A 13,921-nucleotide genomic window follows, 5' to 3' on the forward strand; every position below is an offset into this window, starting at 1 on the left:
ACAATGACAGCTAAGCTCCCACAGTAATTGGTGTGTTGGGTTACATGAATCATGCAGAACAGGAACACGGAAAGGAACTCAGAACAGAGTTGCATTTAAGCTGACTTTAATTAACTTAAACCAAAAAAAAAAAAAAAAATGAAGCAAGGTCTGAAATAAAATTAATATTTTAAACACTCAATCACAAAGTCTCTGGAGGCGAGGTGACATTGTCTGACTGACCAAACTTTCTATGATAAAAGCTACACAAAGAAGAACTGAAGCCACTTGAGCCACAATTTGAGAAACATCAAATTTCTGTCTGAGGCTTCAGTGCTCTAGATAAAGATGCAGAACTGAAATATTTTTGATTAAGTAGAAACAAAGAGTCCACAGATTACAGCCTGAGCTAAGATCATTTTTCTTATTGACCATCAGTCTACAATAGATGGATGGTTCCGAGTAGGCTAATGGATGGATTGAAGTGTAGATGGACAGAAAAGTTCTAATTACAAAATGGATGGATGGATGAACGAACTGACAAATGAATCCAATGGGAGAGACATGAAGCTTTACAGATAGACTGATGAACGGGAGCAGTAGATAAAAGTTACAAGATGGATGGAATAAATAAAAATTAGAGGATGGTTGGATTAAAATTACGAGATGGATGGGTGTATTAATAGACTGATTGGCGAGGAACGGAAGGAAAGACAGGTAGATGGACAGATGGAATCATTTATTGAGATGCAACTGTAACTACACTGCAACAAATTAACCATAAAAATCAGTGGATATTGTAGTATTTACCAAACACTCAAAGCAAAAAAAAGTAGAAGCTCACAGAACTTTGTGAGTCAATTTAATGCAACTCTATGAACTCTACCTTAAACACACACAAAACAAGGAAAATTGAAGGACAACAGTTGTCAGAGAGGCAGGTCTTTTTAAGACAACACATGGAAAGTATGTAGACCATTTGGAAGCGAATGGATCTCCAAGAAAAGGATAAAAATGAGGGACTCGGGCAGACAGGGGAACATGTTTCAGACACTACAGGAACACAAACTGTAGCTACCTTTCTTTTTTTTAGTTTGTCCAGCTAAAACAAAATGAGCAGCAGTTACAAAGCAGCAAGAGCAAAAGCCAGCAATACGAAAAGACAAAAATAAAGAAGACAGCCATTAAAAACAATCACATACGATATAAGCAGATAAAAATGAAACAGCAGCTGTTTTGAAAGAAAGAAAAGCTAATTTATGTGGCCAGCAGGAGGTAGCAGCGATGAGCAGTGGAGGTTTGACTAGGTGGAAGCAGGAATTACTTACGGTCATTTCCTGAACAGTCACTAGCCGTCTCGAGCTTCTCCCTGCAAGACAGAAATGTCCACGTATCATCAACAAATTATGTAAACATCCTTCTTTTTTGAATGATGGAAAAATTTAATTTTGTTTTATGTTTTCTTGATAAAAAAAAAAATTCTCCTGGCAAAACAAAGCCGATAAGGATCCGTTACATGTTCTATCACATGTTAAGTACAGATAGATTCCTGACAAAACAAATATCTATAGGAGGTTAATGTAAACACACATGCTTACTTTTTTTGCAAAAGCATGTTTAACTTACGGACTGTCAGCTTCAGGCGCTCTGGTCAGTACTCTCTGCAGCAGCCCCGTCAGGCTCGCTATCTGCTTCTCCATTGCCTCCATTCGCTCCCTGGATTCAGACCACAAATCCAAAAGATACTGTAACTAACAGACATTTCATGCATATTTTATAAAGAGCACTTAAGTGCTGCAACAAAATTATCCACCAAGGTGATTCCGATGCATTAAATTCATCACAGAGTCACTGTAGAAACAAGGAAATGCATTAGAGGACAGTAATCTATGTTTAGCATCGGAATAATAATCTGTCTTGACTGCACACAAGCAGCTAAGGAATTACCCCGATTTTTTTCTTTTTTTTTTTTAGTTCTGTAAAAAATGTTATTTTCATTTTAAAGAATAGTTGAGCCCAAGCCTTAACTGTGAGAATACTCATATGTTTATACATCTGCTAAAAGATAAATACTTGTTGGTCTGTTACCTATCAATGAATTGCTGCATTGCTTTATCTACTGTTCTTGACTTTTTTAGAGTTGACTCTGCACACCTTACGTAGTCACCGTATTTAAAAAAAAAAACATGGCAGATTAATCCTATCTAAATAATTTGTCCAGCAAAACTATCACTTAAAAACAGCTGTGCAAAAATCTGACTGACAATGAGCAGCCAAAAACTTTTTTTATTATAGAGATTAAAACATGAGGCAACTTTCTGAGGTACAAACTGAGTTTTTGAGTGGGGTAAGGTAAGTTAATTTTATTTATATAGCACATTTTCAGCAACAAGGCAATTTAAAGTGCCTTGGTGCAAGATGAACAGTTACAAGAATATCAATATTTGCTGGTCTACTGGAAACGGTTTCACTCTGAACAGTGGTGTGAAGAGCAATGCTTTATTCATTTCTAAGTGATGAAAATTTAAGGCAGTTCTGAGAGCAACAGGAGGTCCAACTTGGCACTAGCAAAGTGCACCTAATAAATGTTGTATTAATAAGTTAAGCAGACCAGATCCATATCAGGAAAATATTGTAAAAAGGCCATTTTTGCATTAGACTTGTCAAATCAAATTTTAAATACCAGTGCAATGAATTTTACAGTGATGTTCATGCTCATGTTTCCAAGAAGTTCAGCATCTGATCTATCCTTGGACATCTTTAAACCTACAAAACCAAAACACAGATTTATACGATTGACAACAGGAGGCAGCAAATAAAAAATGTGCCACGTGCCAAGTAAATAAGCAAGCAACTGACAAGAAGTACATTAATTTTAAAAAATGAGAGAAATCAGTTATTAATCCCATGTACAAATAGTCATGAAGGTGCAGTTGGCATTTTCCAACTGCACACTAGCAATGTTTTCATTGAAGTGTGCTTTCAATCAAGGTTTTGTTTTCACATACTTACAGTAGAGACAAGATCTAACTTACTCAGTGTGTTTACTCCAAGTACTGATGCCAAACTGGATTCAAAATTTAAGAGAGAAACCTTTGAAACATCAAACGCTGGAATCAAATGCGGCAGGTGTTGAATCCTTTCAATAAAAGTACCATCAAGCAGATTAGAGCAGCTGTTAGGCAGCGATTGCCCCTTAAGAAGAGCTGTGAAACGAGATGGTCGAAGAGAGATGACCTAAGATGAATATTAATCCTTCCAACCACACAGTGACTAGACATGACTGCAATGTTGCCGCCAAACACACAGAAACTAAATGCAAACAGTTGATACAGTTCAACAGTGAACATATGAGACGAGCACCAATTTATTAGTCCCCAATTTAAGGATCAGTGACTGAAGTAACACATGTCATGCATTGTTAGAGAAAGCAATGAGTGCAGTCTACCTTTTCCTCTGCATATGACATGAATCTGAACGGCTCCATATGAGCCATCCTACCTGGTCTCAGTTTCATTCCCCATCAGCGGTGACCCATAGCCTCCAGTGCTGCCTCCTCCATCACCTCCACCAATAAGGCAGAGCTGCTCTGCTGTCAGACCCAACCCTGGACCCTGGCCCCGGACTTTGGGGCTGTCGCCAAACACAGAGGAGGTAACCGAGTCCCTTCTTAAACTCTGCCTCCCTGGAGAACCGCGAGTGGACATAGTCCCCCCGTAGGAATCCCTCATATCAGGTATCTTCTGAGGAGAAGAGGGTGGTGGAACCCTCAGACCCATTGCCAGCATGGAAGCAGTGTAGGCGTCGTTGTACAGTGGCCCCCCGGGCCTGTAGAGAACTCCGCTTTCCATTAGCTCTCCCTGTAACGCCGCAGCAGAGTAGGAGGTTAGCGACCGAACTGATCCTGGACCTGGTCCTCCCCCGCGGCGGTATAAGGAAGCGTAGGGGTCGGCTCGGGCAGGTAGAGGAGAGTGAGGACCTGCCGCAAAGCTCAGCCGACTCGTGTCTGGGCCCAAAGCGTACGGGTCTGCGTAGATCCCACCTCCATCTCCTCGCAGCAGCACCATGCTCCTGGAACCGCCCACCTCATCATCAGGCTTCACATCCCTGCGCTCCAGGATGGCGCTGGAGGAGGTACAGAAGGCCGGCTGGGGGTGGTGGGGCTGGTGGAGCTGGGGCTGCTGGAGGGGAGAGGAGTGATGGGACTGGGAGTGTGGGTGAGGTAAAGAGTGGGTGTGGTGGGGCGGCCCCGCGTAGGACGAAGGCCTCCCGGAGCTGTAGAGCAGGCGGGCACGGGACGGTGAGCCTTGAGGAGGTGAAGCAGAGGATGACGAATGCTGGGAGGACATGGCGGGGTTACCGAGGCGACGGTTTGATGGAGAGTCCTGGGGCGCATGCACCATCTCCCTCTGAGAAAAAAATTCAAGCAAAGATACTGATAATTAGGAAGTCTCCTCATAAACTGGACAGAAATACAACTCAGTGTGTTATGATCTACAACAGTAGGTGAGAGGAAAAATGTTTCAGAATCAGTACTCTATTATTTTCCAATTTTTGTTTAATAAAATAAATGGAAATTGCTCATAATACCCCATCACAGTTTGCAGCAAGTCTGAGTTCACCATAACTTTCCTGATGCTACTTTCTGATCATCAGGAAAGACCAAACTGCTTCTTCGAGCTGATAGTTTATTGACTGAGAATACAAAGGACATCTTTTGGCATCAGTCTTACATTTCAGAGAGGAAGGCAATAAAAGATGAGCAGCTCTGAATTCAGCACAGGCTTAGCAGACAAAAGTAATGGATGAGGCAAGAAAACACAAAAGAAGACAACACTGTAATTGCTCATGACGCACAAAGCCATCTCCAGGAGACTATGCAAATTGAAACGCCAATATTTCCACATAACCCAGAGGACTCCTGCAACAACACCCTGAGGATAGTCTCACAGCTGACATCATATTCTATCTTGTATCTTAGCAACAGCTACTCTCTTTAACTAGGCTGAGGACATACCGACATGTTATTACCCCTATGTAGTCTGCAGTCCCTAAAGTTTATCCCGTGGTGCCGTTTTAAAGCTGCCCGTTCTCTCTCTGAGAAAAATCTACCAATCAATCTTATTCCCAACCATCTCCTGCCCTCCAGGCACAGGGCTTGGATTGGCCTCAGCAGTCTTGGTCATGCTTTTGTGCTCTGCAATCAGGGAATAATCTGGGCTGTACTGTCAGGAGTTCAATAACCCCCCCACACACACACACATCTCAATCCTCACCTTGACAACAGAAGCAGCAGCCAATGTACTTTACACACATAAAACTCGAGGTAAAGCTGCCTGTTCGATAAGGGTGTAAAACGCTCTGAAGATTTCAGAGCAGAGCTGAAGGCGGCGGTGGATCCCATGGGAACAGCTGACCTCCAGAACATTAGCGGGCAGCTGCACCTCAGCGGCAGGGAGAAACGCAATCAGACACACAGGCATGTAAACAAAAAGCCTCGGAGCTGTTCGGCTGCATAGGACTCAGCAAACACTCTTTGCCTTCAGCTCTTAATTCATTTCAGCTGTTTAACATGCAGATACACTTTACACTGAGTGAGCACAACATATGTCTGCCTCTCCACAATGTTATTCATCTGTTTAGAACTGGTTTCTTCCTGTAAGAATAGAAAATATTAAACACTTTTAATAACTAGTAATGGCTGAAGTTGTCCCAGTTTTATTTAAACACATAAAAGATGAACGAGTTTTTGTGGGTCATTTATAAGACAGCAATTAAAGTATAGGTTTGCAGAGAACTAAAAATCAGATATGTAAGTAAACCAACAGCTGGACAGAAAAATAGAAGGATAACTGAATGAAAAATAGATGGATAGGTGGTTGGCTGGCTGGATGCACAAACTGGTCCATTGATGGAAGATTAGATTTTCTAACAATTGCACCAACAATCATCACATTCTCACCAAAGTCTGTCTTTCTCAAGTCTACAGTTTTGTCCCTGATGTCCTCTTTAGGCTTACCCTACAGAGGAAGCATTGCAATCAGACCAAGTGTGTGGACAAGTTTCTTTAACACACATAATGATTTAATGAGGATAGCAGGGTGTCTTAAAGATGAGCAAGTTTGTAAGAGCTAGAGTTCTTGCTGGTTGGTAGGTGATAAAATATTTATTTCGTGCAATGCATTTCTAATTATCTAAGAAAATAAAATCATGCAATGTGATTTTTTTCCAGATTTGTTTTAGACCGTCTGACAGTTCAGATGTACCTATGAAGAAAATTACACACGTCTCTTAATTCTGCATATGGAAAAGTGTAAAACATTGAAAAATTGGCCATCAGTGTACCAAACACCCACTGTGTTATTTGTAAGAAATAAATATAAACCAGGCTTTTAAAGACCAGTTATTATGATAACCAGGCTATTATTTGCTGTGTGTATACTTAAGATTTTCTCAGCTCTACTGGCCCCTGTTTAACAGTAAATAGGAAAGATGGAGAAGGGACTGAGTCACCTCGGTTGCACTTCATACAACCAGCATTTTGAGTAATTCTGAAAAAAAAATAAAATTGGAAGCATATATTACTGAAGGCTCCACATGGCTCAGTGGTAGTGCAGGTGCAGTGTATGGTGAGGCTACAGTCCCAAATGCATTCGCAGTCCTTGATCATTTACTGCCCATTTTCCCCTTCTCTCCAGGCCCCTTTTCCAGAATAGATATACTGCATTTAAATTAAGCACACTTCAGGTGCAGGAATACAAATATTTTGATCCATGAGGTAAGATAAGCTGGTCTGCTCCTGTGTCATTGTGAAACAGTGTTTTCTGCTTTACTGTGTTGGCGTCCAGCCGAGTCAGCGCTGAAGATGTGACAGCCTGGAACTGGTCCAGGAAAAAGGTCACATGACTCACAATGGCGGCAAACCAATTCAGCTCTGAGACGTTACGTAACACCAAGCAGTGTTTGCAAACAGTGACGCAGCAGGGAACATGGGGGCTTCGAGTAGGGGGAATTCTGACTTTTGGTGCTAATTGTTACTCCAGTTGGATGGTTCTGTGCCACCACATTATTCTGTTAGCTGAGAAATATTTATGTTGATTACAACGTTACCGTAAAGTCGTCAATATTTTAATAATTCGGTTGACTGAACACTTACTCTCAAGTCTCCGTTAGCGATGTGGGGGTTGTGGTGTCCGGGGTAAGTGCCATAGATGGGCTCTTTGCAGTAAATTTTAATGACGCAGCGGTCCTGAACATCCCGCGGGTCCTCCAGCTCATAAAAGACGTTACGAGTCTCATCCTTGATTAGTAGAGCTGTGCTGGGGGACCTGCAGATCAATAATCATGAAAAAAAAATGAAAATCAATGATAAACAGTGCCGGGAAAGACAATTTGAGCCCCAGTTAGCTGCTAATGCACAGTGATGGAGATTCACTCACAGATAAATGAAAGATCTTTACCTGCTTGAGGCGCCTGTAATGAAACAATTAACTGAGAACTGCCTCCTAGCATCAGAAATGTAATACTAAGTCTGTAATGGTTAAATGTCAGCAGATTACACAGACGATCTATAATTAACATCTTGATGGAAATGTTGTTTTGACCACATTGTTTGGAGAAGGATAGCATCAAGCCTTTGTTCATCATTTTGTCAGTTTACACCAACTGTGATTTTAAGCAGTCACTCCAAACATGGCAGTAGATAAGAAAGAGACAGATGGGATGTTGGTCTTCAGCTAAAAATGGCTTTCAGAAAGAGATGAATACAGATTTTGCTGTGAATCTGACCTCTACTTTAACAATCACTAAGCATGTTATCAACCCCACACACTTCAGTTCCCCTTCTTGACCCTAGGCTGCAACACTCATGCAATGCAGTTTGCAAAGTATAATGACTCCTTTAATATCACAAGTGGACCATTATCCCTGATTTATTAGAATTTTATGATAAAAACATACACAGAGTAGCCCATAATTGTGAAGTGTGGCAAACTGTCAAATATTTTTGATAGTATTTTTTCTTACAAATTGAAATCTAAAAAGTAGGACAAACGTCTTTTTCAGCCCCCTTTGCACTGTTTGGTCAACATGAAAAAATGGTTTCTGGAAAATTAGCAAATCAACGTAAACACAACAAGTTTTACATCAAGGCAAAACACGTTGGTGTATGCATAATGCTGTGGGAATGCCTTTTGCTCACAAAGCCAGAGAGGTCAGGTGAGCATCTGTTATAATTCCTTCTTATTACAATTTGTATCAAGTTCTTTTTAGAATGAAGTAAAGATGTAAGAGACCAAAGCCTTTATCCATTTTTCAAACATGATTTTTTAAAAATAATTTTCATAAATTCGGTACAACTTAAACTCAGATTTGACCTAACTTTAAATCACTACTGAACAGATCTGATTCTCCTATTCAAAAGCAACACAAGGTTTGCTTTTCTGGAGAACTGAAAATGAGCACAAAAAAACCCCCCAAGAGAACCATATAAAACACTAAAGACTTAGCTCGATAAACTTTCATTTTACTCGTAGTTGTTTTAGTGTTTGTAAGCCTCCTGATCTGAGATTGATTTATAAAACTGCCACTAAATGAAGTGTAAATGTAGTGCTGCAGAGGTTCAAGCGTCATCTTAAACAGATCGATAAACATCTCAATGTGGTAATAATGTGTTCATATCTGTGAGTCATCATCGCCTACCTGAGCATGGCCATGGTGAGCCTCTGGGGGAACATGTGAACAATGAGGGCCCTCAGGGTGTCCAGGCTGGTCAACTCATGGGTCAGGTGCACCCTGCGAATTTCCTCCCCGAGCTGGAGGAAGAGAATTCCTGCAAAGATGGAGGAGGAGAAGCAATGAGGGAGAAAGAGAATTATTACCTTGAGTTATTAATTTATCTTTTCGATTTTAGCAATCACAACATAAAATATGCTGAGTTTGTTTTGGTGTGATTTAGAGCAGCTTAGGCCTCAGAAGCTCTGCCACAAACTGACATTTGGTTTGTAGCAGTGGAAATGAATTATTCAGTTAAAGCATCATAGCTGTCACAGTCAGAAACTGCTTAGAAAATGGTCTTGACATACATGCTAACAAAATTCACAATAACTGCACTGTTTCAGTCTAACAAAATGCTACACCGTCCTCCTCCTCAGATGCTGGAGGGAAGTTGTTCAAGAGATGAATTTTCTTTCTGACGAAGCCATTAATCAGACATGACACACGTTCTGACGGGATCATTTGAAGACAGACTGGTATGTATTCAAAAACAGGACTAAGCTGTCAATAAAATCCATAATTCACATTTAGCCCAGGGGGAATTTGCATGATAAGCTGTTGATCGGTCAAGGCTGCAGAATCATTGGCATTAAAGCACGTCATATCTTACTAACTTTAGCTGATTTCAAGAGGAACTTGTCAGCCTGAATAAAGTGAGCAAAGATCAACTTAAAGAAGGATTTGCAGGATCCAGTCTTCAAAGTAAGAACATTTATAAAGTTCATGCCCAATTAGTGATAATTACCAAACTCATCACCACTTACAGTTGACTTGACTGGAAAAATCATTTTTAAATTTGGTTAAATATTTAGTGAGACCTTTGAATGACTGTCTGCTCACAGGGACTCCTAAATTTGCTGAAAAAATTCCACAGAGAGTTAAGTCAAAAATTTCAGAGGGGTCTTCAAATGATCTACAGCAGGGGAGGTTCAAATACACCTGATTCAAACAGTTTAGTTTTCTCTTCTCAGCCCATTTCCCAGTTCTTTCCAAGCATCAGCTGTTAAACAGATGGCCTCACATTTGACTGTAGAATAATTTGGAATACAAAAGAATTTAATGAACGACTGAATTACTGGAAGGTGCCCAAGTCCATTTGCTACAACACAACAGAGTTTAAGTGGTTTGTGTTGTGTTCTGCAATTAGTTGTCTCTTAACATTGCGCTTTGCATTATGACCAAACATCTCTTCTTTATTCCAGTAGTATCTGTGGCTCATTTCACTGCAGCTACACCAAGCTCCGTTCTCATCTTCTTGAGAATATGCCTTCTCCTTTAACGTGACCAGACAATCCATACTTCCTGTTACAAACTTTAATATTTAACAAGCTCATTGAGACTGAGCCCTTATGTGCTTAGTAACATGAGGACTAAAAATATGGAACTTTCTGATGCTGATTTAAAGAAGCACAGTGGCCTGACCTGGTGCCCGCAGTTTGGCCTGACTAGACGAGCGGGCCAGTGGAAGACTCTGGCGAAGCCGGTTCATCCGGTTAAAGCCGATGGGGATGTCAGGTTCAGACATGGTCTCCAGATTTTCAGCTGAGGCAAAAGAAACCCTGTTGGCCTGGTCTGCAAGAGCTGGCTGAGTTGGGCTGAGTCGGGTCACGCGGGGCGTACGGCTCTGAAAAACAGGAGAGAAGGAAAAAATCTGAGTGCACAGAAAAAGGGCTGATGCTGCCTCATGATTTCAAACCTACGATAAGATGTCATTTTACTTTCAGAGGGAAAAGGTTTTCTCCAATAATTTTCCAATTATCCCGTCATGAGATTGAACATTTAACATGTCGAGATCTGAGGAAGACAATAAATTGACCAAAACATCACAGATGGTGCTGAAGAACACAAGCAAACAATGATATCGAAACATTCATTCAAAGAAAAAAAGTCACACAAAACATTTAATGTCGAAGACAAAAATCAGACACAAATCCTGGAGATAAAATTAGAGCTGCACTGCCTGTCAGGTTAACTGAAGCGGGTCGATTCAGCGCTGCAATCAAACAGTCCATTCAGCATGATCCACCCTAACGAGGAGGGAAAAAACCCACAGAAACTGTTGGAACAATGTTTTTAAATTAAAAGAAGAAAGTAGGAGCAGATAAAGGAGACCAGAAGAGACAGCAGCAGTTATGTTATAATAAAATGTTTCATCAGCAAGAAACTAAATGGACCTAAATGAATTTCTGCGCCTGGAGTCGAACAGACCAAGGAAATTTGCCACAGAATAGTCAGTAACCGAGTCAGCAAACATCAGCAATGTAAAGTTAATGACCTTAACTGGTAACCCAGATTTCCAGTGATATTTCACCTGTCTAATCTGAACCCTTGAGGGGACCTAATATTGAAGGACCTCTCATTATAGCACAACCAGACGCTTCTGCTGGCTTTTAATGAATCTTTACTGACGGACATTTTCCAGCCCAAAGAGTCCAGTAATGAGCTCCCAGAGAGCCTGGATTCACAGGCTGTCTATCTGAGGTCTGAAATTCGTTTTCACATATGGTTTGTGGGTGTTGTTGAACTTCATGAAATTACAGCAGGGAGAGCCATGACGTTCAGACACGCATCAGCGAGCAAACATGGAAGAGACACCGAGAATCATGCCAGCACAGTGCTGCTAAACGCCTCTTAGGGATTCACTAGTTCCACTTAAACAGAGATCAGAAAAACACATCTGTTCACAGAAACGGACAGCATGACTGAATTATATGAGCCACCTCTCGCATGTTTGGAGAGATAAGGTTTCAGAACAGGTTCGACAGGCGTATGCACACCTTCTGCTTTCAGTCATACAAGACATAAGCTACTGAAGGAAATGGAACACAACAATTGGAAATCATAAAGTTTCTATTTAGTGATCTGTAAAGAAGAGGAGGAGCAGATAAAGGTTTGAGACAGAGCTCACCCAGCCGTAAAGACACCAGAGAAATTAAGAAAGAGGGAGAATAAACTGCGAAATGAAGTACTGAAAATTAGGCATTGCATTCTTCAGTTTATATTCAATTATATGTATACTTTCTGCTAGATTTGCTCAAACTCTCTTTAAGTTGAGGTTTAAGGAGAGTAATCTGTTAGTGTACACCAACAGTAAAACTCAGTGAATCTTCAAAATAGTCTTCAATCACAACATGTGATTTTGGCTGCAGTTAAAAGAGTAATAATCAGTAGATGGTACTTGTTTTGTTTGGGATTTTTTATTTATTTATTTTTTTTTTGTAATCCAGCCAAATTGACAACTTAGATGAAAGTAATGAGACCGTCATACAGCAACAAAATTCAGTCAGATGCTTCTTCAGATTTATTGGAAGTCTTAGCTCTACCAGACTTCCTTCCTGCCCACATCATCACCATCTGCAATGACTCTTTGAAGACACATGGATGATGAGTTACTACAACACCTAATATACCTTTGGAATGGATAAAGTATTTTTGAACTTAATTGAGCCAGTGGTGCCAACAAACTTTGTTCAGTGTTTGCTTTTCCATAATAGTTTCACATTCAGTTGAATATACAGTAATATATACCATCCAATCATGCGAAAACCGAGAAAAAGAAAATCAGACATTGACAACGCATTTGATAATAAATTAACCCAAAGGTAAGACTGAAAATGTGGTTTTCTTCTACTCTCACAATTTTTCCTTCTCCAGCTCATTACTTCAGTGCTGAAAAACCAAACTGAGGTTGAAAAATGAGCAACATCGCCAACTGTAAAGGTTATCTGAAAATCAGTGGGGTAATAAACTTTTCTTTTCTTGTATCAGCCTGTCAGGGTGACATTGTTGGCTCAGTGCCATTGCTGTTGTGATTACCAAGAGTCCTGCAGCGGCTGTGCCAAACAGGATTATATAGAGCTCACTGCAGAGCGTCCTGTTCTGGAGATTGTTCAACAGTTTGACCTCATTGAGGTTCAACTTCTTAACCTTTGGAGCATTTTTTTTTCTGGACTCAATACAAACACCCCAATTTTTAGGGCAGCCCAGGTTTTTAGAAGCAGCATGACAAATGTTCTACATTGCTGCTTATAATAACTAGTCAATAAAAAACTAATTATTATTACTGACCTTTTACAATCGGTTCAGTCTTCAATCACAATAAGTCGTACTTTGTATTTTTCAAGTGTAAATACCCTGTCTGTTGAATTTAACTTGCTGAATTTGCTACAGATTCAAAAGGAGCTTTTAGAATTCAAATTAAAAGAACTTTTAAGTATTTTTGAAAAATGTTCTTTCACTATAAAATAGCTTTTTGGTTCTAACTGAACCAAAAACACTAAATATTTTGTGGATTATCCAAATGCATTATCTTTCCAGAAGACGATGCAATCAGCTAAAGCCATTCTAATAAGAAATTCACAAAGTCCTTCATTTCATTGAAAGATGATTTTACTGGTCCTTTTAAAATAATGATCCTAAAGAAAAATAAAATAAAAACAAATGTATAAAACTTGATTTTGGTGTTGATGGTCAGAGCATAAATTCTTCCACAAAAGTTTTTAGTCAGGGTGTATGCCATGGTGGCGTAGGGGTTAGCGAGACCCATATTTGGAGGCCTTCAGTCCTCGACGCGGCCGTCACGGGTTCGACTCCCAGATCCGACGATATTTGCCGCATGACTTCCCTCCTCTCCTCCCCCATTTCCTGTCAGCCTACTGTCATATAAGGGACACTAGAGCCCACAAAAGACCCCTGGAGGGGTAAAAAAAATAAAGTTTTTAGTCAGAAAAATAAACTATTTAAGAGGAAAAAATGAAACCATGATCTAACCAACATTTACATGCAGCAACGTTCCCATTTGTTACAGGAAAACTGTAACAAAGAGCTATTGAATAGGAAGCAGGCAGGAGGGGAGAAACTCAATAGGATGATGAGATCAGTTAACTCTGCTACTGTAAAATCAAATGCATAAACTACACTGTAAATAATTTTCTAAAATAATTTCAGAAATACTGTGACAGACTGGCAACCTGTCCAGGGTGAACCCCGCCTCTCGCCCGGAACGTTAGCTGGAGATAGGCACCAGCAACCCTCCCAACCTCACTAGAGACAAGAGCGTTAGAAAATGGATGGATGGATGGAACTTCATAAATAGCAATAGTACGACGTTCTGCAGTTAAAAGCAATGAAAAGTTTCAGACACGCAAGAAATTCCTGTAAATTCTAC

At 40.3% G+C, this 13,921-nt stretch overlaps 1 protein-coding gene across 9 annotated transcripts in view; it reads right to left on the bottom strand.

The window, feature by feature from the left end:
• LOC102234746 (SRC kinase signaling inhibitor 1) overlaps nucleotides 1–13,921 on the bottom strand; it is a 94,137-nt gene that overhangs the window by 17,173 nt on the left and 63,043 nt on the right. For 8 of the 9 annotated variants that reach the window (XM_023341344.1, XM_023341347.1, XM_023341349.1 and 5 more), the window contains 7 exons: nucleotides 10,177–10,378; nucleotides 8,680–8,809; nucleotides 7,136–7,307; nucleotides 3,481–4,388; nucleotides 1,606–1,695; nucleotides 1,308–1,348; nucleotides 1,058–1,081 (listed from right to left, as the gene is read on the bottom strand). In XM_023341344.1, the coding sequence (XP_023197112.1) occupies nucleotides 1,058–1,081; nucleotides 1,308–1,348; nucleotides 1,606–1,695; nucleotides 3,481–4,388; nucleotides 7,136–7,307; nucleotides 8,680–8,809; nucleotides 10,177–10,378 (1,567 nt within the window). The remainder of the gene's footprint in view (nucleotides 1–1,057; nucleotides 1,082–1,307; nucleotides 1,349–1,605; nucleotides 1,696–3,480; nucleotides 4,389–7,135; nucleotides 7,308–8,679; nucleotides 8,810–10,176; nucleotides 10,379–13,921) is intronic. The other variant, XM_023341346.1, reaches the window with a different exon arrangement.

The sequence above is a fragment of the Xiphophorus maculatus genome, chromosome 10 (genome assembly GCF_002775205.1).
Source record: "Xiphophorus maculatus strain JP 163 A chromosome 10, X_maculatus-5.0-male, whole genome shotgun sequence".
NCBI lineage: Eukaryota > Metazoa > Chordata > Actinopteri > Cyprinodontiformes > Poeciliidae > Xiphophorus > Xiphophorus maculatus.